The following is a 24,703-nucleotide window of genomic DNA, read 5'->3' as shown; positions in this document are numbered from 1 at the left end:
GTATGTATGCTCATGTTTGGGTGGGGATAGGCCTATATGTGCTGTGTTGTGTTCTGTGTATGCTGGCTGCTGTAGCATCTGAATTTCCCTGCTGGGATGAATAAAGTATATCTTATCTTATCTTAAACAACAACAGAAAAGTTATCTAGGTTACTTGTGAAACCCTTTATTGATCCCTTTCCACTGTTCTGTAAATAACAAGTCCAGTCAGTAAATAAATGGATCCAAATTTGTTTTCAATCATACCACATTACATGGTCTGCAACCACCACGGTACAGTTTTGGTATGCACCATCAACTGCAGTGCGTCTATACTAGTTTGCCAAACCCGCATGCAAACAAGCAGGTCTGGTGTCAATATATTTTAAGTATATAATTACAGTACAGCTGGTCACTTTGGTTTCCTTCGGTGAAAATGTGCTGTCCGTGTGTGTGTAGGTCGGGCAGGCTCGAGCGCTGTATAATTTCGGGAATGTGTACCACGCCAAGGGCAAGAGCATCTGCTGGAGCGGATCAGAGCCGGGAGACTTCTCGGACGAGGCCAGGATAGCCCTGAGGAAGGCTGCACAGTATTATGAGTGAGTTGCTATCACGGATTGCTTCCAAACACTGACTGATCTCTGTTGTTTTTGCATTTATTTTGAAAAGCCCGAAGGAAGTGACTTGATTTGTTGAAATGCCAGTATCTCAACTGAAGAGTGACAGGGTTGACCCCACAATAACCTTGTTAGTTGCGTACCAAACTTCTGGCCCATCCTTCATGGGATTAAAGGACATAAATGCTTCACAAAACAAGTGCAAAATAAATAAATAAATAAAAGAGCAAGTCTTCTTATTTTATAATGGAGGTATTTCTATGTTCTTTTAAAATATGTTTCATTTACATTTTTCATGTGAACAGCCAACTTACTCTTTGAGCATCAACATATGAACAATCAATTCCAAGTGTTGAAACCAACACTGGATGTTTTTCTCAGCACACACACAGTACCGACAGGTAGCAGATCATGAGGAGATATTCACTGATTTTGACAAAGTGATTTTGACAACAAGCATTCTCCAGAATAGTTGACTCCACCCTTAAGCACATAATAAGTGAATATATGATGTACCATGACACGTGTAAATGTCTTTTTCTTGAACTTCTTTTTTCTTTAAACAAAAGAGCTAACCTGGTCATGGTGAAGGATTTGGGCGATCAGGCAGCCCAGGGTCGCACCTATGGTAACCTTGGCAACACTTACTACCTGCTGGGTGAATTTGAAAGTGCAGTAGCAGCACATGAAAAGGTAGGTGATGACCCCTTCAGTGTCTGGCTTGCTGCCTTGTTTTTCTTAAGTGACATTATGATGTGATAATTTAGTTAAGGAGAAATATATACGTTTTTACTCGCATACCTTTTATTAAATCAGTGCTTTTACATTTATGTATTCGTACTCAGTCTGCACATTGTAAGGCCCTTCATATTCATATCCTCATATTCCACATCTAAATGTACAGTAACTACTGTTTTATACTGTTTGGTTTTGCCTTACCTTTTGCATTATTTAGACTCTATTTATTGTTTAAGTATATATATTTTTATAATGTCATCCTCTTGTACTTATTGCACCGTGGGCGGAGAGAAACATAATTTCGATTACTCCGTATGTCTGGCCCATATTGTAGCAATTGACAATCAAGCTGACTATGACTTTGAGTTTGATGACCTGTTCTGACTGTGTGATTGTGCAGGCTGTGTGTGCCATGATTAGCACACAATGTCCTGAGCTTAATGAGAGTAATGTGCACCCTACTGTTTGTCCCGTTTGGCAGCGGCTGCTCATCGCTAAAGAGTTTGGGGATAAGTCAGCCGAGAGGAGGGCCCACTGTAACCTGGGCAACGCTAACATATTCCTCAGCCAGTTTGAAGTGGCGGCTGGACATTACAAGTGAGTAAAACAATTGGGGAAGCTAAATATCTCTGCATGTCATCATCATAATTTTGTTTGGGAAAAAAAGAAAATCATGAGATTATTTCAAATTTTAGCTTAGTTTTAACAAAAATGTTCTGTTTTAATATGAAGTAAGTAAGATGTAGTTGAACTTATGAATACACAACCATAAATCAATTTGATGAGGATAAGTCCAATCAAACTTAAACGATCCCCAACGGGAAATTGCTTCCTCACACCATCTGAGAATTAATTTGATGATTTTACAATATGTCTTCATACTAGAAGCTATTATTGCTGACAAATTATGTATATTAACACACACTAAACCATGTCCTTAAACAACTACATTAGTGTGTTATAAACCATTTTTAAACCCCTCTGTTTAGCATGTATATGCCGTAACATGCTACTAAATACAATTTTTAATACTGTAATTGTCCAGGAAGAGTACTTGATTAAAGTCCCATACCTCAGCATTTTCTCAACAGAGAAGCCCTTGAAAAAAAGTCAACAAAAGAAAAGTAAAGAATCAGATAACTATCATTCCTCTGCTCCCACCCTACACATTCCTTGACCCTCTCCCCCCTTCATGTGTTTTTCGCACCCCCCAGGAGAACTCTGCAGCTGGCCAGGCTTCTGAAGGACAAGGCGGTGGAGGCCCAGGCCTGTTACAGTCTGGGGAACACATACACACTACTGCAGGACTACGAGAGAGCCATCGACTACCACCTCAAACATCTGGTCATTGCTCAGGTCCTAAACGACAGGTATATATATACGGCCGTAATAAAACCCCATTTGTTGTTGTCACCTTTTTCGACAAACTGTCTTTGAAGTATACATGCATGTACAGTTTGAATGTGGGTGGCCCCTGGTTAAATGACTGTACCTGCCTTTTTTTTTTTTTTTACTGTGACTGCCAACACCCATGAAGCCACAGCTTACTACACAAACAGTGAAACTTCTTAAGGAAGCAGCAATCAGTCTTGCTGACATAATTGAGTGTCATTAACACATAATATACACTAATAGATGCCACCATTAAGAAAAGGATATAACCACAAATATGTGCAAATTCACAATTGTACTATTACCAGATTATAGCTGGTATAATCAGTTTATAAAGCACGATACTCTGCGATAGATTAGATCAGCTCCTCCTCGGCCAACTGTAACAATCTGATCAACAGATGTCTCAGCTTGAAAACTATGTTAAAGTTCCTTTGTTTCACTCCACAAACAGTCAGTGCAGATTGCTTCTCCCCCTGCTATATTTCTGCTAACAAGGCCATACTGTTATTCATTTGGAAGTCTCCGTCTACACTAATGGGCTTAGAGAAAGACAGCCAAGATTGTGTGGTAGTATCAACGTTAACAGCGATATTTTCATTTAAGTCGTAAAATGTAGAAATGTAATGTTTTTATTTGGTGGGACAGAGGGAGTTCTTTAATTTCTCTTATTAATTTTGCACAAAAATAATCTTTCTAAAAGTAGAACGTTTGGATTTCTTGTATAAAATAATGTCATTTTTGTAGATTGTTTGAAATGTGTACCTAGATGTGAGATCCATGTTAGGGCTATGATCAATACAGAGTTTTTAAATACCAACTGTTGTTGCAAAATTAGTATAAACCCATGTTAAGATCAGGTTTTTTTGTGATTGTGTTGTGCGAAAGTGTTGATGAATGCCCTTCCCACTCTTGCCTAATCTGAGCTGAAGTTGCTCAGCCTGTTTCTCTCTCTCTGTGTCTCACTGCAGAGTCGGAGAAGGAAGAGCGTACTGGAGTCTAGGAAATGCCCACACCGCCCTGGGGAATCACCAGCAAGCCATGTACTTTGCTGAGAAACATCTGGAGATTGCCCAAGAGGTGACTGTTTATGGTCCATAACCAACTCCCTCAGAGTCCTATCGCTAGCTGCCATCAGCCCACAGCCCCCTCTACTGGTTGTCTGGGGGATAGCAGGGAATACTAGCTTCTTTTTATGCAGCATTTGTATGTATGCACGTATGAAGGATGTTTTTAAATAATGATACAATTTACAACGCCACTGTAAAAATGAATCCCACTTAAAGGTGGAGTCAGTGATTCTGGAGAAGGTTTGTTGTCAAAATCAATGAATATCTCCTCACGATCTGCTACGTGTCTGTACTGTGTGTGTGCTGAAAAAAAAATCTGGTGTTCAAACCCAACCTGGGCTCTGTAAACTGGTATGTAAACAAAGGGTGTGTAAACAAAGGTGAGGTGACACACTCTAGCTAGCAACATGCCCGTTTACAGAGCCTAGGCTGTGTATTAACTCTGGGTTTATTTTCAGCGCACAGACAGTACGGACTGGTAGCGGATCGTGTGGAGATATTCACTGATTTTGACCAAAAGTGATTTTGATAACAAGCATTCTCCTGAATCACTGACTCCACCTTTAACCCGTTAATGTTGCAGACTGGAGACAAGAGCGGTGAGGCGACAGCCAGGATGAACCTCTCAGATCTCCGGCTGGTCGTAGGTCTGAAGTCCAAACCCAACATTTTCCGCAACACCAACACTAACAGCTCTGCTCTGCAAGGAAGCTTCCATGGTTACCCCAGCCTGTCAGGTAAATGTGCACTCCCCACAAAAAGCCTGCCATTTTCAAAACAATTTAGCAGCATGCTTTTATGTACTCTATGCACATATTTAGAGAGATTCAATTTCGCGCTGTGTGCTTTTACACCTCTAGTAGCATTATGGAACAGTTTTTGTCCATTCTGTGTGTGCTGAAAACAGCGTTAATATAAGGTACATCCCAGGCTATGTAAACTGCATGTTGCTAGCTACGGTGGGTCCCTTTGTTTACATACCCGTTTACAGAGCCTAGACTTTGTTTTTGCACCAGTGATTTTTGACATCAATCATTGTTAATGGCAGACTCCACCTTCAATGTGCGAAGAAACACAATAATGCACCAACAAAGCAGGGAAGAAGAAAACTAATGGCTAGTAAACATGAATGTTTCCAATGCCGGATTACTTTTACTTCATACTTTAATCTTCTTTGCAAATGATTTGTGAGGAAGGAAATGCATTCAGCAGGTTTGTTAGCTCTTGGGGGAGACACACAATAAGTTACACTGAATGTAACTTCTGTTTGTGACTTTGAGAACTCCACAGGGCACCCTTTAAATCACCGTTGTCCTGTATGAATAATTTAACATGCAGCCACCCTGTTGAATTGTGTATGTTTGTTCCAGGGGTCCAGTCTCCATCAAGGACAAGAGGCAGTGCAGAGAATCTGGAACAGTGTCCATCTCCGAACAAAAGTGATACTGGAGATTCATCGGAAAATTCAGTATGTATAAAACTAAATAATAAAAGTAATATTTTTTTAGTCCCAAATGCATTTCGACCTAATGGAAGTTGCTAACGTCAGAACACAATTTCAGATTCAGATTTCTTTATTTAGAAGGAACAGCGCACATTGATAAACATGAGCACCAAAGTTCAACATGTAAATGTGCCAGATTTAGCCATGCAGGCTCATTTTCACCTGTAGTCCCTGTAGGTAGATAGCTTAAAAGAAACATTAAGAAAATAAAAATACAACACATAAAAACAAAATGACACAAGCACAGACAAGTACAATTATACAATTTTTCCAACACATAACAGGTTGGTGACGTGTGAAAAATATGAAACAAGTAGCATACAGACGGATAAAAGTGCATGAACATATGACACGATTAAAACAAATAAGCATTTAACAGGCATGCAAACTCGTCACCTTTCGGTGAAATTCACCTTTTTGAAATCAAAATTGGCCACTTGTGTGATTCGTGGAGATCCGTTGAGAAAATATTTGTTGGGGGTGGAGGGGGGGGGGGGGGTCCGATGGCCGGCCATGGCCGTTGCACACGGGAGTCCTTGTCGCGGCTGCTTATACATTCAATGGAGAGGCGAGCGGGCAGAGAGGTGGAGAAGCGAGCGGGCAGAGAGAAGGTGCAGCGTTCTGTCAGGCGGCACAACAAGCGGGCGCACTCCCTTTGAACTTTCGCTTCCGTGCTGCTCGTCAAACGCATGCGCGCGCTCGTGGGATCCTCCGCCCGTCACTTCACACGGGGAGCCCAACGCGAAGCCGCGCGGCCAGCTGACAGCGCGAGCGGAAAGTCGCCTACCATCTGAAACGGCCGAGCGCGAGCCCAGAGACGAGAATTTTTCGCCAGTTGTGTTGATACATTGTATTGATATAGCCGAAAGAAGTCCCGACGGAGTCGACTGAAAAGCCCAAAAAATACATGACTGAAGTAAGAGTACAAATTAGAGGAAAAAAAAAGTTACATTCTGTTAACGTTAGTAGGCCTACATGTAGTCTATAGATAATTAGCCAGACATTCAATCAGTGACAGACAGTTCCAACAATACCAAGGCAAAGAAACCGAACAGCTGATTTTTATACCATAAGGAGGCAGAAAATAATTCAAAAATGTTGCGCCAACTAATGCATTCTCAATGGAGAGGCGAGCGGGGCTGGGTAGAGAGAAAGCGCAGCGGGCAGGGGCGGTCTCAACGATCTCGGGGCCCGTTTCAAGACCCAGTGTGGGGCCCCCACTTTTTTTTTTTTTTTTTTTTTTTTTTAATAAATAATGCTTGTGCATGCTCCCCGCGAAAATAGAAAAAAAGATTGTGGAAACCATTTGGTTCATATACGGATTATGAGATAATGGGCCCAGAATGCCCCACCCCCCCCCTCCCCCTGCCCCACTCCTCCCTATCCCTATTCAACAGATGGATAGCTACTTTTTATGAACAGTATAGAATTTACACATAGAAAGCTTATTACTGTATGTGTGAGGGAGCCTTCAAGGCCCCTCATGAAGCCCCTAAGACAGAGCTAATAATGCTTTAGTTTTGCACTTGCTTTTCTATTATTCACCTACTAGTTGAGGGGCCCATGATGATTTATTTCCTTATTTTAGGTGATTCCTTTTTGGACCCTGTTATTGACATGAGTGACTGAGCTCTTTGACAATGCGACATGTAAAGTTACTATCAGTATTTCTGGCTTAGGGCCCCCTTGGGCCTGGTTGCATGCAATTTTCTTCTCAAAGTGCACCAGATTGATGAATTTTACTTTAAAAGGTTGCATTTTTTTCTTCCGGGGGAGCATTCTCCCGGACCCCCCTACAAGGTACAGGGTTCCCACCTCAGTCTCCTTATATATCCTACTGTAAAAAGCACTGTAGGTGTTTATGGTTATTATAGGTCATTAGACTGGTCAGTCTGAACTGGTAGCCTAATAATGGCCGATCCCTCCGCCCCAAACATCAAGTGTCCCTTTTTTTCTTAAATCCAAGGTGGCAACCCTAGTGCCTACTCGGTTTATGTGAATCACTTTTTAAATAAATTCACAGTTTGCCAACCGTTGTTTTACAGCCATTTGCATTGATTTATGCGCATGCTGGTTAACGGCCGCGGTTGGCGGATTGTCACTGCAGATTAACATCCAGACCCCCCTACCGGTGTTTGTTTTCGGACTTCTCACCTTTTTCATGGCTTATGAGTTTGCATGCCTGATTTAAAGAAAGACAAAAAGCACAATTTTAAAAAATAAATAAATTTAGAAGTTATTTCAAAGTCATGTATATTAAATTGTTGGTGCTCTGTTCCTACATTTGGTCATGTGTTATGGCTTCAAGAACATTTGACCCACATATGCAAAAGCTTTCTTAAATATTTATATTTTCGATTTTTATATTTTTGACATTTATAGTATGAATTTCCCTTAATTCCAAGAAACTGTCCGCCTAACCTGTATCGCTAACATGAGTAAAACATTAGTCGATAAACTATTTAATGACATTTAAATGACCAATTCTCTGTTCACTTTTAATGTACAGGTCTGGGGTGAGGAAACATTCCCCGCTCCTTCCAAAAACAACACCATCAAGGCTTCTACCAAGCTATTCCTCTTCCACCGGCTGAAAAGCAAGAAGCACAAGAACAACAAATCCTCTCATAAAGACCAGCATGAAGCCCACACCGAGCCCTCCTCTCCTGAGCCGGACACACCCGTGTCTGTTAAGGTATTTATTTTTCTAAATGCAGTACATTGTCCTGCCCACTCATAACATCACTACAACACAGCAAGAGGCTTATGTGCAAAAAGGATTAACACCAAAAAGGTTAAGGGTGAAACATCTACATAGCTTCACTCAGTACACAGTATTAAAACTGAAGGAGGAAATGCTTTGGAGTGGCAAATGAGATCTTTATTTCTGATCCATGTGTTTTTGAAAGCAATTTCATTTGTTGAGTATTTTCCCACTCTTTTTCTGTCTTTTTGAAGACCATAGAAAAGTTAATTAAAGTGGCAATTTATAAATGAGACCATAAACAAAATGCCATAAAACAACCTAAACATTTGACTAAATGAGGATATGCACTCTGTATTCAACATTTTAATACATTTTCTGTCTGCTAATTGTTTTTTCCCTTTACCTGTGATTGCTTTCGTTACAGGATAAATATTACGTATGACATTATGTAGTGTGTCCAAGGCGAGCTGTTTGCCCTTTCAATCCTGTATTTTCAAATTAGCTCAAAGTCAGGTATCCTGTTACCTTAAATCCCTGAAGCCCTTTTCCAATGTTATTAAGCCTATTTGTTTTGTTTTTTACATCCCTGTAGCCAGGATCAAGGAACACTATTGGGGAGGATGGCTTTTTCGACCTGCTCTCTCGTTTCCAGGGCAACAGAATGGACGACCAAAGGTGCTCCCTCCTGGATGATCAGGGCCCCGTCCCTAATCATTCCTCTCCCTCCTCCACCCCACCTGTAGCTGGGAGGAAACGTGAGTCTGCCCCCTCGTGCTCTCAGCTGTCTTCACACCATATGAAACTGTTGACTGATACAGTATTATTCCAGGAAAAATTTACAAGTTGAAACATGTTAGAGAAATTTGTTCTCGATAAAAGGTATTTTTTTTCATATTTATATTTATAGTCTGCGATCGATCGGTTTACAGTAGGGAGAGGCTATAAATACCTTTGCCCTTATATGGTGTGAATGCAGCATGTCCACTACATATTACGTGTTGTGTGTGTGCAGTGTTTCAGCTTTTAACATTTTTCAGTGATGGCCTTAGAAAAAATATGAAAATTAAAATTGCAAAAGGCTGCAGAGTTTGACCTTGCTTGTTGATCGTCTCGAGGTCCACTATTGGCAAACTCTACGATTAATTTTCAAATGCTTATGGGTGTATTTCTGCAATAGGTAATAAATGTTACAATAAAGCTGAAAAGCTATGGCTGCTGCATCTGGATTAGCTATTCTAAAAGCCAGCCTGAATTTAATGACATACTATATGGCTGACTAAAGTGACGTGACTTCTGCACATTTTTGTTACTCACTAACTCCAACAAACCCTGGGTCGGAGACATAGGTAACACAGGTGCAGTTTGAATGTACTAACCTAAAGAAGTGTTAGTTATTCCTTCCAAGTCAAACCTCTTATTCTGCAGGAAACACTAGTGTGGTTCATTCTTTGTTTGTGTTCAAGCTGACTTCAACTGACACGCCACTCAAACTCTATTACTTGAGTATCAAACACTTAGATTAAACTTTCAAGGCTAGAAGTGGTGAAAGGTTTTTAGTTTCATCCTTCAATCGGCATCTTCTATATTTTTCTCCATCTTAAACTGCTTACTATTGTGCTCCTCTGGACAAAACAACAAAGATTGTATAGCTTTCAAGTCTATGGGCAGTGTTTGATGCTTAAATAGTAGATTTTGAGTGTGGCTTTAAATTTGGTAGAATCTGTGTAACCCAAGATTATCTCATCCTTTTTTTTCCCCTGTAGAGTGCTGGGTAGAGGAGCAAGAGTCTCACTGTTGCCACCACAAGCACAATACACCATCCTCCAGTTCCCTTTGTCACAGACCCAACCCACAGATAAAATAACTATCTCTTGTTATCTAGCTATTTTAGAGCGCGGCGAAACACCATTTCAGGATCCTGGTCATTTCCTGGAACTGCTGGCCAGCTCCCAAGCCCGCCGCCTGGACGACCAACGAGTCAGCCTGAACCATTTTCCTGGCTTACGGCTCAGCACCTCCAGCCCGCCTTGTACACCCACCACCTCAGACCGACCCCTCCCGCCAGGTAATGGAATACTGCCTTTTTATGTCTTTTCACTCAGTGTCACCACTAACATTTACACTGAACTTGTACATTGTTATCATTTTAACTTGCTATATTTAATTTAGCACTATTTTTCTCCATTTTAGCTATATTTTATTGTTTTTTGTTATATTCTTATTTTTATATATTTCATTATGTTTTAGACTGTTTTTAATTCAAGTTTTATTTTTGGTAATTTATAATTATAATTTTTATTTTGTTTTCATTTGTTATTGCTATTTTATTGACTTTCTGCTCATTATTCTTATCATTTTAATGATGATTTTATTGCATAGCGTGCATTTGTCTCCACATCTTTAATGCTTTCTTCCTATATTGCAATGAATGTAGAGCACTTTGAACTACATGTGAGTTATATGAAAGGTGCTATTATACAAATACATTTTGATTGAATACAACTTTCTCGTCCCAGTCCCCATCTCCAGCACAGAGTCGCACACACCCTCCCTGTACAGCCGCCTCGAGGCAAGTGGTGAGCAGCCAGAGGGGGACGATGTCTTCTTTGACATGCTAGTCAAGTGCCAGGTGAGGAAACAAACCCAGTGTATTTAAAGTTTAAAAATAGTTTATATTTGTCCACATTACAGGTCATTATAGATTCAATTAACATTTTTTCCTGACCAGTAATATTCCAATACATTTAAATTGGTCTAAACCTAGTATACTTATTATGGTAGGAAAACAAACTTTCCCTCGTATTATTACAAAGTTTAATATCCAAGTATGTTGAATGACATGCTTCTCTGTGGGATCTCCAATTTACAATATGTAAATACTGTACCATAACCTATGTATTCTTCTCTTGTTTTATTAGAAGTGCTCCAAATGAACAAGTTGCTGTTTTCAACATTATGGTTACTGGTTATTTCCAACTTGTTTTTAAATTATTGGGAAAAATTAAGGAGCTGAAATGAGGAACAGCTTGTACTACAACCTTCCATAGCTACTTGTTTCAATGCCATGGATACAGTGTTGGAACGCGTTCAATCCACTTAAATATAATTAATTGTATAATTGTTTAAATAGTGTGGGAAGTTGTAGGAAAGGTTCATGTAGGGTTCAACTTGAGGCAGTTTGTGAACCGAGGTCTCACTCTTTTTTTCCATTGTATGTTTTGACTCAGTACTAGTAGAGTGGTCGGTGAAAGTAACACAACTTTTAAGCCGCCCAATGTCTAGCTCGTATATTATGACAAAGCCAGTGGGCGTTCCCAGGTAAATGAAGCCCGTGCAGACTCGGAGTGTAATACTTGACAAGTTGGAAGTGTCACATTGACACGCTAAGTGATAATCCCTAATGAGATCAAGAGGCAGAAGTTTACAGAGCCGGGTGCCAGCTGCTCCTCCCTGGCCGTGTCCGGACTGCCATACTAGCGTCCTACATACTCACCATCTATATACTGCATACTCTCTACTCAAAGATCGATTGTGTATGCGAGCTGCGTCGAAACGTTCTCAGTTGAAGTATACTCAAGCAATGAAGAATTTCTTCTTCTTATAAGATTCAGGCAGTTTAGACACTGTTAAGCTTATAACCGCCCTCTACAGGTTAGATAGCCTATTGAACTAGATTTTTACAGTCCTGTGTTCATCATCTGTGTTTTAGACCTCTTGTTTTATAATAATTATGTTTTGAGGCGGAGGATCCCTCCGACGCTTTCTGTCCGGCTCATCAGCACTCAGCTGTCTGTGAATTGAGCTGGACGAGCCGCGGTGTGTGGAACAGAACAGCGATCTGTTCTGATCTCTCTCCACTATCAGACTCACTTCACTCATTTCACTTAGTGACTCTAATGTTGTTAGGTATTTATCTTTATCTCTTATCTATTGTAAGAGTTTATGAATGACTGCACGTACAGTTGTCAGATCGCGGAACCCCAAACAATGTTGTTGCCTAGCAACTTGCTCGAAAATATTTCATTTTCCTGGGCGGGTAGAATTGACCCAATGCATTGTGGGGCGGTTGAGTAGGAAAAGTATACAATCGATTCATACCCAAAATCTTCCCGGAAGTTAGTACTCATCCGGGAATTTCTCACATACCCAAACTCGCATACCCAACCGTCACATACTCAAATTGAAGTCAAAATGAGTATGAGTAGGACGTTAGTATGGCAGTCCGGACACGGCCTTTGTCTGTGGAAGCCCAATGCATGATGGGAAACGATTAGCTTGAGCCATGCGCTTGTTTGCTCGACAACAATCTGTTTTAAATGGATAGATAAATACAGATGAGAGGGAAATTGAATCGTTGCAATACAATTACAATGTTTATCTTTTCTTTAACAGAATAATCGTATGTACTGTAAATAATGGCAATCCTGCATATTTCCAGTCAATCATAAATCATGAACATGTCACCATGCATGAAAGCTCGGCTAAACCATTCTAGCCCCCACAAAAAAAAATTAAAATGTGTCCTATCCATAAGAAAAAAAAATTTGAGGTCTGAGGTCATTTTACCTTAATCTTATTAAATAGCTAGGAGCCCTAGCTAAGAATACTTTTATAGCAATTTGGGGATTATATCTTGAAATGCAATTATTTTGCCCAGAATGATTTTGATATTAAATTTGCTTCCCGTGCCCTTAATCACACCCAAATGATTTACCTCTAGATTACCTAAGTAAAACATTTAGCAGGCTTCATATAAAAAGGTTGTTCCTTTTTAAATTAGCAGGAATGCATACATGGCTACACATGCCAAAATAAAAATTGCTGTTGATTAGCATCAGCTATCATCCTAATACAACAAATGTCTTGTGAATGTATTAGGGCTCCCGACTGAACGACCAGAGATGCAGCGCTCCACCGTCTGCTAACAAGGGCCCCACTGTTCCAGACGAGGACTTCTTCAGCCTCATCCTGCGCTCACAGTCCAACAGGATGGAGGAGCAGCGAGTCCAACCGCCCAACGGAGCCAACCAGTCCAAACCAGACTGACGGCCAGCACGGATTCAAAAGATGTTCTCAGGGTACCAGATGAAGTCATGAAGCTACTTTTTTATTTAGTTTTTTTATTGAAACGTACAATTCTGTTGTCCCCCATGAGGGATAATCTGGAAAATATTCCTGAGAAACTGCAAAGAAACCAAGGGGACACTAAAGGAACTGTGACATCATGGGAAATTGAGGTTTACAAGACTTCTGGACTTGTTTTTTTTTTTTTTAAATAACTGACTGGGTGGTGCCCTCTGCTGCCTGTTTTAATCAGACATTTCTGCCTACTGTGGAGGGCTTGATATAAGCCACTCTCACAAGCTGTGGGTTGTGGTGGTTCATGTTTGGACTAAAGTACTGTATTCTCTACGGACATGAGCCAAACCTAAAGGATTTCTGCTTCTTAACGATGGACAAAAGACGTAATCAACAAACTAATTTCATTATTGAAGCAAAATTTGGATCACTGCATGCCCGGCATCTTCTGCCTATTTGGGAAATCTTTAAGAGTGGTACATCATGGTTGGAATGATCTCAGCCCCTCTCAAACAATAACTCAGTGGATCAGATGACAAATCTTCTCTGGGGAAATAAGGATCCACTTTCACAGCGCCTACAACAGTGGTGCTGTTTATAGAACCTTGTTCCCAAATTTAAAGACTGAAACACTGTCAGTTTTACAGGTTTTATTGGCAGTTATTATTGCCATGAACTTACATTGTTTTTTTCATTGTTACAAGTTTGTACAGGGGATCAACAAGTAATAGAAAAAAAAGACATGTTATTTGAGCTTTTATATTGATACGTTCTGACAAATGGAGGAATAAAACCTTGAATTCACATCCCAGCGTGTTTATTTAAACTTGATTCATTATGATCAGTGTACAACATGGGGTGACATGCTTTGGAAAAATAGACATGTTTAAATGAGTTACCTCCCCCCCTTTACATATACAGTATATAAATAAGTGCATGTATAAAGTGTTCTGTGCATCATATTTAGACCAGACGTAAAGTGTCTCAATCCCTTATTTTCTACCTACAGGGGGTTTGGTCTCTTCAGCACTGAACTCACCTGAGCAAGCTGGGGCATAATGTTACAGACAAAAAAAGACTTGCAATATATAATCAAGTTTATACAGTCAGTCCTTTTTAATGCTATGCCTCTGATGAAGTCAACCGCTCTTGATTGTTTCTCTTCCTGAAAAGGAGAAATTGGCTCAGCTTAGATACCATTAGGTGTTATCTGTAGCAATACCAATTATATTAGACTCCCGTCAGGAGAAATATTACTTTTTTTTGGCCAGTGCATTGTAAGTGCAGTGAGCTGAAGTGGACTTACCTGTAGTTGCAGCAGTTAAAGAAGCAGTTGTCGCTCTCTTTGAGTCGGTACACCCCGGAGTTGGGCAGATCTTTACACATCGACAAGAACATTTGTAGCTCTGACGTGGGGATGCCGCTCTGCTGCTGTTGCTAAAAGATGAAGTCAAAAAGTGTCAGTTTACACACAGCGTGAATAGTTTTTAGTTTATTATAACTTAGCACATTAACTGAAGTAATTTGCTAAATTATTTCCATTTTCTGCTTTTTTACACATTTACTCCACCACAGTTGAGATGCAAATATTATATAAATTGGCTACAATGGGCATCTGAATCAGACGTACTTCATTGACTATTTGGTGGAACTTGTGAGGGAAATTATATATACATGTTTAGTTCTTGAAGCAAAGTCTAACACTTTGTACAGTATGTTTCTACATTGACTGTATTATTTCTACTTTTACACAAGTAGAATATCTCAGTTTTTCTTCCACCACTGCTATATTATGGATAACGAGAACACAAATCTTTCAAAACTAGACAGGGATAATGAATAAATCCAGGATGATGGGGCAGAGGTGAACATCACCTTGATGGTGTCATAGGTGTCTGTGATGAGTGTGATGAAGAGACTGAGGATCATGTAGATGAAGAGAGAGACGAAGGTGTAGAGGTAGACCCGGCTGTAGTACCACACCAGGCTGCTCTTCTGCTTCATGTTCTTAAAGGTGGGGAACATGTCGTCTCCGTTGATCAGGGAGAACAGACACTCTGACACCGTGTTCAACGTCCGGAACTGGAACAAGAAAAGGTCATTATCTTTATCTGTTCTTTATGAATAACTACTGAAACTCACAGAAACTGATTTGGAATTGGAAACATATTCTGGCTTGTATTTGTATTGTATGTAAACATCAGTTACTTTCTCGTGATATGGGCCAAGGACGATCCAGCCACAGAAACAGTAACTCAGGTAGATGATTCCAGCGCAGCAGATGAACCGGATAACGTTTGGGAAAGCTGCCCTCAGTGTGAGGATGAGGATCTGAAAATAGAAAACAGAACACATGGTGAAAGAGTTTAATAATGTACACCGGAGACAAACTTCTGGAAAACACAGGTTTCTCTTAAAATGTTCTATGATTTGGTGTAATTATCATGAACATAGGAATGATCAAAAACATAGGAATCGTCAACGCATGTATTGCCAAGGTACAAAGTTGTACTGTGAAGGAAATATATAGTCCCAAAGGATGTGTTTTATGCAATACATTAGGTTTCAATTAGAGAAAGAAAATCCCCTTAACATTTTTGTTTTCGAACATTAATAAAAAGCAAAGAAAATGTATTTGATAAATGATCAGCTCTTACATTATACTTCCTAAAGTAGCCCATGTAGCGGATGACCCCAATCCAGACAAACATGGTGCCAGTCCCAAGGAGGATGCTGCAGATGTCATAACTTGTGAGGGCCTACAATAAATATACATGCATGATGTAGTCAGAAGCTTATACTGACTGCATTTATATGGATAAATAGACACAGATCAACCTCAGTAAATACTGGAATGCCCATTACCTTAGTCTGGATCTCTATCTTGAGAATGGAGCCGATGATGGTCAATGTGTCGCTGACAATGATCAGGATATACCAACCATTCACAAACTCCATCTTGTCTGACCATGGCACTTCTTTACCTTTATTGTCCCTGCAGTAGAGCGTGTACTCCTATTGACAAAAGAAGGGGAAAATGCAGGTGAATATATTATTATCAACATCTTAGGATATTGTAAGTAAGTTTTATTTATAAATGAGGATATAAAGTGATGCATTGATTTACTTGAGGGGATATTCACAGATTTTGACACTAGCGTTCTCTAGAATCGCTGACTCCATATTTAAGTGATTCCACTTTATATATACAGAGCACCATAAGGAACGGGTCTGTACACAATCATTTTCCTTTTTCCTACAAAAACCCTGGCCGTGTTTCAAGATCACTTACAAACTGCAGCCGAATCCCATTGATCACTGAGCGCGTGCAGAGGGAGGAGGAGGTGATGCACGTTATAATGATGAGGCAGTCAAACAGCACGGTCAGGTAAATGTTCCTAGCAGCTGAAGGGGGAAGCAGAGAGAAATTACAAATGACTCTGAACATCTTCAAACTGATTTTAATGTGCAGCATAAATCTCCATCAGCCTTAATGGACGCCAGTAATGTCACACAGCTCAGAGCAGTACTGATGATGATGATGATGATGATGATGATTCCTCTGTAAATACTCAAAATTCTGCTCAGCAAAACTTACACGCTCCGGTTACTTTCCAGTCTTTGCATTCATTGATGTCCACGTCGTTTTCCAGGTCAACCTTGATCCTGCCGCTGTGAGCTTGGTTGTTGAAAGTGACCTGTTTAACCACACAAGAACTACATCATTTACAGCCGAAACCCCCAGTAGCTAAACATTGACTTGACTTGTTAAGAGTTTTAGAATGTGGAGATGTGCGTCCTCAAAGTAGCTTTATACATTAGCAATGGAGTCTTTCCAGTTTTACTGCAACATCTATCTTAGGTGTGTTAACAGATGCTGGAATCAGTGTCAACCGTCAAGGCAGCAATGAAGTGATCAAATGTGTCATATCGCTGCTTTTAAAAATGTCATCCGCTGGCGTTTACTGAGCCGTGAAGATGAAGTCAAGTGACGTACAGTAACAGTGAAGTCGTAGCAGTCTGGCAGCTCTCGATGCCTCACTGTCTGCAGGTTTATGGCCTTCAGAACAAATGTGATCTTGATGGAGAGCAGCCTGGAAGTCAGAGCAAGGCATGTTAAATGGCAGGTTTTTACATCATATAGAAAAAAAGGGAGGAAAAATGATTTGTGCACATACCTTTTGAAGTGCAATTCAAAATCTGTAAGATCCCGCAATGTTGGGTGAGACATTGGATACACGTTAAAGCACTCTGTAAAATACAAGCCACAGCACAACACACATATTCATATAAAGCAATGTCAAATGTTTCGCTAAGTAAAAGCTGGATACGTATTCTATTTTTTTAAACTCATAACTTAAGCAATTACACGTACCAGTTTCCACATGGGCATCAATTTCAAAGGTTTCTTTTCCAGGAAAGATGGAACCGTTTCTGTAAAACTCTTGACACACTGTCAGGGGACTGTACATGGTGTCATTTTTCTCATATTCGTGATTGCCTACTGTGATGTTGTGCAGATGTCCAAACTAGAATGAAAAACAATTGAAACGTCAGGTATAATAAGGCAGCAGATGCAGAGCCGGCCCGAGGCATAAGCGAACTAAGCGGCCGCTTAGGGCCCCCGACTGCCTGGGGGGCCCCCTCCAAAAAAAAAATTTTTTTTTTTTTTTTTTTTTTTAAGTTTGTGTGTTTGATATTAACATCATATTGTGCAAATGTGAGTTATCATACAAAAAAAGGAATAAAATGTTTTGGTCTAGATAATTAATAGCCTAAAAATGTAATCAGTTCATCTGGGAGGAAATCCGAAATTATCTGATCATGTCACGTTCACATCCATGCACAGTGTGTATTGAGTTTATTTAAAAACAATTGGAAATGGGGCTGCCCTCAGTTGCCCATACACTGTGTATAGTCTATAGCCTATTTCAGCCTTGTCTGTGGAAAAAAAGATACAGTAGCTGGACAACAGAGTTCTTCTGCTTAGTTCCTCACACTGCATTTAAATGCATTCAGTATATTACAGAGAAATATGTCCCGTAAAAGAAAAAGAGCTCCAAGCCCAACCCAGAGGACCCTCCTTAATATTTTATTTTATATTAATATATATATTTTTTTTTTAAAGATATTTTTTGGGGCATTTTTATGCTTTATTGATAGTGCAGAGAGACAGAGGTGAAATGGGGCAGAGAGGGGAGTGATATGCAGAGAACGACCGCGGGTGGGAATCGAACCCGGGTCTGCTGCTGGACCCGGCCCGGGAGGGGGACGCCTTACTATATTAATATTTTTATGGAAAATCCATGTGTCCTTCTTCAATAGCTTCTAATTCATCTGACCCAGTGTCTCCAAATTATTTGTTCACACAAAATTTCTCAGATTTAGCCTCTTAATTTTCCTCTCAAAGTGCACCAGATTCATGCATTTCACTTTAAAAAGGTTAAAAAAATCTCCCGGGGGGGCATACCCCTGGACCCCCCTAGGAGGGTCTGAATCTCACCTGTCAAATATTTTCGCACAGCCGCACAGTGAAGGCACTAGCGGAAAACACTGGGTGTGTGAATGATATTTAACAAAGATCTATAGTTTCAGCAGCACTAACATTGGAGAGGGGCCCCCTAATCATATTTCGCTTAGGGCCCCCTGAAGGCTTGGGCCGGCTCTGAGCAGATGTTATGGACACATTGACAGTTAGCAGAACAAGCTGTAGAAGTTCAGTTAGTCGTTCTAAAGCAGATTTACCGTGTGCACTATCAAAATGTACAAAACAAAACGACAGACACAAACGACATGAACAAAGTCCGATCCCATGACGAGTCTATTCATCTTGTCACTGGAGCTTGTTAAGCTTTTTGTTCGTGTAAGCATGAGGTATAAAATCCAAACAATGATTCACAGTAACAAAAGGAAAAGGAAAAAATACACTGCGTCATGTCATCAAAACAAACTGAAACACCAACACATTCAAGGAAATAACAGGAATATTAAAAAGGTTATACAGACTATGAAAGCATTCTAGGGATGCACGTAGCGAAACATTTCCTAACGGATTAACCAAATTTTAATTTAGACTAGTCGACTAGACTATAAGCTAGAAAACACTGAGAAAGCCCAATGTAAACTATAAGGTTCAACCATTTTAAGTGACAATTACCAAGTCGTTAATTTAATAGTCGTTGCTTTGCCTTTCCACGGTGGCCGAAGAAACCTTTTTGCTTTGAGCTATATCACCTTTTCATTGCTCTCTTTCTCCCTCCCTCTTTAACTAACACTCAGCGATGTGCATTCTCACACATTTAATGTTCAAGTGGGGAATGAATTAGTAATCGACCAGTATTTCTGATGCTGTCTAGTGAGGCAGTGGGCGAATAAACGTTTAACCGATTAGTTATGTGTAGGCCTATCCCTATAGCATTCAGTTACCTGTTTGATGACATAATCGATGTGATCATACACATCGGCCTGTCTGTAAACGGCGTACGTATCCATGCCTCCATCCACATAATTTTTCAAGAAGAGGTGCTTGAATGTCATCAGATTTTCCTCCTTGAATGTGACGACCATCTGGTTGCTCAGTCCAAATGACACCAGCTGAGATGGGAAGGGAGAAAGACATGTGTTACCAGGGAAGTGACATGAACAACACAAACAACATCTGTTCTGCTCATGTTTGATATGTCTACCTGGATGGTAATAATGGCAATTTTGATGATCTGCAGTATGAGTTTCCACGGTTTGCGGCCCCGGGCGTGGTATTTCTCACAGGGGTTCATGAAGAAATATTTGATCTTCCGTCGGAGACACTCCACGTCCTCCGGACACTGATGTTCATTGTCTCCCCAGGGAGGGGGGCTGTTTGTCCCGTAAACGTCATACAAGTCACTGGTCTCCTCCATATCTGTAATTCAATAAATGTGGGTTAGATGCAATATAAAATGGCGTTACAACATAACAAATCAATATAAAGTGAGGGGGAAATGCAACATTTCTGATCACGTACCATTATGTTTGGACTTAAAACTGTTACAAGCACCGTTGTAAAATGCTACTTCATACAATTGCCTCGCAATAAATATATTCTTTTGAAAGCTTAAAATGTTTTTGTTTTTTTTATTGTGTCAAGATTGTTGACTCCTTAATGGAAGTGTTGTTGGATCAGACAGCATTCAATAAGTTGAAAGCCATTTATTTTAATAGTTTTTCCAGACAATTCATAAACGGAAAATAAAACAAGGATGAAGTAGAATATAAACTTCTTACAATGCATTTGTATTTCAAACCATGGCCTGTAAAAGGTTGCACAATAGCCTACAGGTCAACAAAAGCTGAACATAAAAGCTAGGCTTCAAAGATCTGATTTATTACTGGATTGCGTGCTTGTTGCTTCACTGAACAGTTAGGTGAGTCAATCTAGGGAAAAAAAGGGCTTAACCCCAAAAAAATTGATACAAAAGGTTTTTCAATGGATTCCAGTAGTATTTGGTGTGCTGAATAACATACTAAAAGTCTACCAAAATCTACCCCCCAGAAAGCCCTCATTTCCAAGATGGCGGCCGAAATGGCGGCGGGGAGCTTGAAATGGCTATATCTCAAATTGAAAAAATGTTGCAAAGGAATTTTCAACTGATTTTGGTACCTCTGGACATGCTTACAAACATACTAAAAATCTAGGAAAATACACCTTCCGGAAAGGCTTCATTTTCAAGATGGCGTCCAAAATGGTGGCTGGCCAAGCTTAAAATGGCTATATATCTCAATAGAAAAATATTATTCAAATGATTTTTCACTTGATTCTGGTACCTGCAAATATGCTTATGACCATACTAACAATCTAGGAAAATATACCTCCCAGAAAGGCTTCATTTTCATAATGGTGTCCAAAATGGCGGCCGGGAGCGTAGAATGGCTATATCTCAAATGGAAAATGTTACAAAAGAATGTTTCAACTGATTCTGGTACCTCTATACATTAAGAAAGTGCGACAAATCTAGGTAAATATAACTGCTAGAAAGGCGTCATTTTCAAAATGACTGCCTGATGGTATAGGGGAGGGCTGGGCGATTAATTGAAATTCAATTTCGATTACGATTTTGGCGTCCCTCGATCATGAAAACAAGATAATCGTAATAAATTGATTATTGTGTCGCACGCCGTGTCTTGTGTGGTAAATGCAGCGAACCCTTCTGTGCCCCCACCCAAACACTTTCGCTTTCAGCGATTGCAATGCAATGGTTTATTCAGCATAAAGTTAAAGTACTCGCCCAAGACTGATGTTAAATCGAAACACAAAAGCCTTGCGTGAGCGAAATAGCGAGTTGCCAGTTGAAACTCCGTGACGGTGGGTAACGGTGTCATTCACAGTGACACCTCGCCAGTGTGAGCCGCCGCACAGAAAAGCCCTGTGGCTTTACGGCTAAAATGAACCGGGGATATCCTGCCCGTTAACGTTGTTGATGTGGAAGGCTTCAGCTCAGATCTTGTCATCGAGACGACATTGATGAGGTCATTGAAGACGCATGGAAGTGGAATGACTGACAATCAGAGAGCCCTTTGGACCATGTCAAAGTGCATAACATCACAGTACAACACCGCAATGCAGGAGTTCACAAACCAGACATACACAACATCAGAACAGCACAAGGACTCAACAGAGGCAAGGATGAAAAGGGATGCTGCTGACCTGGAGAAGATCACTTCAAAACTTGCTATATGGTCACCTTTCTCTCCAGACTCTTCTTTAAGGAATGTTTTTACAGGTGTTGTTGCTGAGGACGGAGTGAACGTGCATGATTATGACTCTGTTGGACGCAATATCATGCACAAAATGATTGGACAGCCTGCATTCACGTTCTCATTTAGTAGAAAGGATAAAGCCATAACCCTTGGACAAAAATCGTCTATCAAGGTTGCTCCTGATCGAACAATTGATTTTGCACTTCTTTTTCAACGTTTCCTGATTGTCTCTCAAACTGGAGAGCTATCATTGGAGGAGGTTATGCGTTACGAACTCAGTCCTTTCCCTCCTGCCCTCTTTGAAGCTGGAAACATCTTCCGCAAGGCTGATAAACCACAACTTGCGCACGCAATCTGTGATCATGCAAGTGATGCAATCCTAGATTCTGTACCAGAAACAGATCATTATGTTCTTGATGGAGGTTCACTCCTTCACCGAATACCATGGAAGCACGGACAAAGCTATAGTAAAATTGTGCAGTCATATGCAGACTTCACCATCCAACATTATGGCTCAGCTACAACCATTGTGTTCGATGGCTATGGGGATGGGCCATCCATTAAAGACAACACACATCAAAGAAGAGGAAACAATATTCATCCCATTGTCAACTTCACTGCTGAGACAGAGTTCTCAGGTAAGAAGGAGGAGTTCATGTCAAGAGATCTGAATAAACAAAGGCTGATCCAAATGATAAGCGATGAACTGAAAGAAAGGGGTTGCACTGTGGTCAATTCAATTGGAGATGCTGATGTAGACATCGTAAGGGCCGCAGTGGAATCATCTCTTCTTCACACCACTACGCTGATTGGAGAAGATACAGATCTCCTTGTCTTACTACTTCACTATGCACAGAGAGATAGTAAGGGCGTATATTTCAGATCAGACAAGTCAAAAGCTGATGGCAGTTTTAAAGTGTATGCCGTAAACCATTTAAAAGAAGTACTTGGACATGATGTGTGTTCTCAGTTGATGTTCATCCATGCTCTCACTGGCTGTGACACAACTTCTCGGATCTTCGGGGTTTGCAAAAAGACTGCTTTCCAGAAGCTTGTAAAAGGGGATCCTGTCCTTCGATCTTGTGCCAATGCATTCATTGTCCCAAACCAGACCACAGAGGTGATTGATGACCTTGGGTGCCAAGTAATGGCTGTCCTCTTTGGTGGAAAGTGCACAGATTCCCTTGCAGCAATGCGATATAACATTTTCAGCAAGAAGGTTGTCTCAGCTTCATCAACTGTAACGCCTGAACGTCTGCCACCAACTGAATCGTAGAGCGTACTACCAGGTCATGGTCTGGATGGGAACAGAAGATGGTATGGATGCCCTGAACTGGGGGTGGAGCCTGCAGGACAATAGATTTGTCCCACTCATGTCAACAACGAATGTTGCTCCAGACAGTCTCTTGAAGGTCATTCATTGTAACTGTACCACTGCCTGCAAGACACTCCGCTGTTCTTGCAGAAAATATGGACTACCTTGTACTACTGTCTGTGGACCATGTCAACTTAAGGAATGTGACAATCCACTTAACAAGTTTCTTCCAGAGGAGCCCGAAGATGATGATGAATAAAGACCACAATAAGTGTGGCATTTATGTTATTCAACAACAACACCACCTTTCTAGTTTGAATAGTAACCAATTTGAACCATTTAACCAATGTAAGCTTACAGGCAGTCATTTTGAAAATGATGCCTTTCTAGCAGTTATATTTACCTAGATTTGTCGCACTTTATTAATGTATAGAGGTACCAGAATCAGTTGACATTCTTTTGTAACATTTTCCATTTGAGATATAGCCATTCTACGCTCCCGGCCGCCATTTTGGACGCCATTATGAAAATGAAGCTTTTCTGGGAGGTATATTTTCCTAGATTGTTAGTATGTTCATAAGCATATTTTGCAGGTACCAGAATCAAGTTAAAAATCATTCGAATAATCTTTTTCTATTGAGATATATAGCCATTTTAAGCTTGGCCGGCCACCATTTTGGACGCCATCTTGAAAATTAAGCCTTTCCGGAAGGTGTATTTTCCTAGATTTTTAGTATGTTTGTAAGCATGTCCAGAGGTACCAAAATCAGTTGAAAATTCCTTTGCAACAGTTTTTCAATTTGAGATATAGCCATTTCAAGCTCCCTGCCGCCATTTCGGCCGCCATCTTGGAAATGAGGGCTTTCTGGGGGGTAGATTTTGGTAGACTTTTAGTATGTTATTCAGCACACCAAATACTACTGGAATCCATTGAAAAACCTTTTGTATCAATTTTTTTGGGGTTAAGCCCTTTTTTTTCCTAGATTGACTCACCTAAGTAGACTACAGGTGTGCCAGGAAATGTCACAGGTTATTCTTCTTCGTTTTATTTCCTGTAGAGAAATGTTCACATAACCAAGGAAATACTCCTACATCTGGCAGTGGATCAATGGAGCTGTAGGGGTCTCCTCTCCTATTGTTTGTTTTACCCACATAGCTGTCAAGACTAGCTGTCAGTGAGGAGGAAGGATATAAAGTCACCTGAGCATTGTTGAATAATACACAGCAGCTCACGGTCTGACACCTGATCAGCTTCCATCATTGCAGCAAACGAGCAAATAGCCCTGGCCTATTCATTATTTGTCGTGTGAGCGCTACAATTATAGCCAATGCTATGCTATCAACCCCGGCCTATAGTAAACAGGAATTTAATAAACCACGAAATGAGCCAATTGGCTGCTTACCTGCACGAGGGGCTAATCAACTTCTAATAAGATCCACCTGTCGTCTGCGGTTCGTCACGCGCGTCGTTTCTAAAGGCTTTGGTCTAATAGCAATTCATAACTTGATAAAAGTATGTTTCACCGTGAGAGTCATATTAGACTAAAATGTAATAGTCGCGTGAAC

General features: G+C 40.4%; 2 protein-coding genes across 3 annotated transcripts in view; one reads left to right on the top strand and one right to left on the bottom strand.

The window, feature by feature from the left end:
- The window catches only part of LOC307254655 (G-protein-signaling modulator 2-like), a 22,429-nt gene extending 8,539 nt beyond the window's left edge, over window positions 1-13,890 (top strand). The window contains exons 4-15 of the mRNA XM_080033120.1: window positions 439-578; window positions 1,166-1,289; window positions 1,816-1,931; window positions 2,549-2,704; window positions 3,698-3,806; window positions 4,380-4,533; window positions 5,167-5,264; window positions 7,810-7,995; window positions 8,600-8,762; window positions 9,890-10,072; window positions 10,524-10,636; window positions 12,886-13,890. Coding sequence (XP_079889246.1) covers window positions 439-578; window positions 1,166-1,289; window positions 1,816-1,931; window positions 2,549-2,704; window positions 3,698-3,806; window positions 4,380-4,533; window positions 5,167-5,264; window positions 7,810-7,995; window positions 8,600-8,762; window positions 9,890-10,072; window positions 10,524-10,636; window positions 12,886-13,053 — 1,710 coding nt within the window. The 3' untranslated portion in view covers window positions 13,054-13,890. The remainder of the gene's footprint in view (window positions 1-438; window positions 579-1,165; window positions 1,290-1,815; window positions 1,932-2,548; window positions 2,705-3,697; window positions 3,807-4,379; window positions 4,534-5,166; window positions 5,265-7,809; window positions 7,996-8,599; window positions 8,763-9,889; window positions 10,073-10,523; window positions 10,637-12,885) is intronic.
- Window positions 13,295-24,703, bottom strand: mcoln3b (mucolipin TRP cation channel 3b). 2 transcript variants are annotated; one of them, XM_080033121.1, is made up of 14 exons: window positions 24,541-24,703; window positions 19,773-19,987; window positions 19,513-19,680; window positions 17,462-17,615; window positions 17,265-17,337; window positions 17,084-17,180; window positions 16,685-16,784; window positions 16,379-16,491; window positions 15,952-16,101; window positions 15,744-15,845; window positions 15,295-15,417; window positions 14,962-15,168; window positions 14,393-14,523; window positions 13,295-14,251 (listed from the first exon to the last, which is right to left on the bottom strand). In XM_080033121.1, the coding sequence occupies exons 2-14, from the start codon at window positions 19,983-19,985 to the stop codon at window positions 14,209-14,211; spliced, it is 1,674 nt and encodes a 557-aa protein (XP_079889247.1). In that variant the 5' UTR covers window positions 19,986-19,987; window positions 24,541-24,703; the 3' UTR covers window positions 13,295-14,208. The 2 variants fall into 2 exon arrangements, with proteins under 2 accessions (XP_079889247.1, XP_079889248.1); XM_080033122.1 differs by lacking the exon at window positions 24,541-24,703 and adding an exon at window positions 24,131-24,167.

Source organism: Ammodytes marinus (assembly GCF_949987685.1).
Source record: "Ammodytes marinus genome assembly, chromosome: 8".
Taxonomy (NCBI): Eukaryota; Metazoa; Chordata; class Actinopteri; order Uranoscopiformes; family Ammodytidae; genus Ammodytes; species Ammodytes marinus.
Note: the sequence above shows the minus strand (reverse complement) of the source record. Positions and strands in the feature narration are given on the sequence as shown.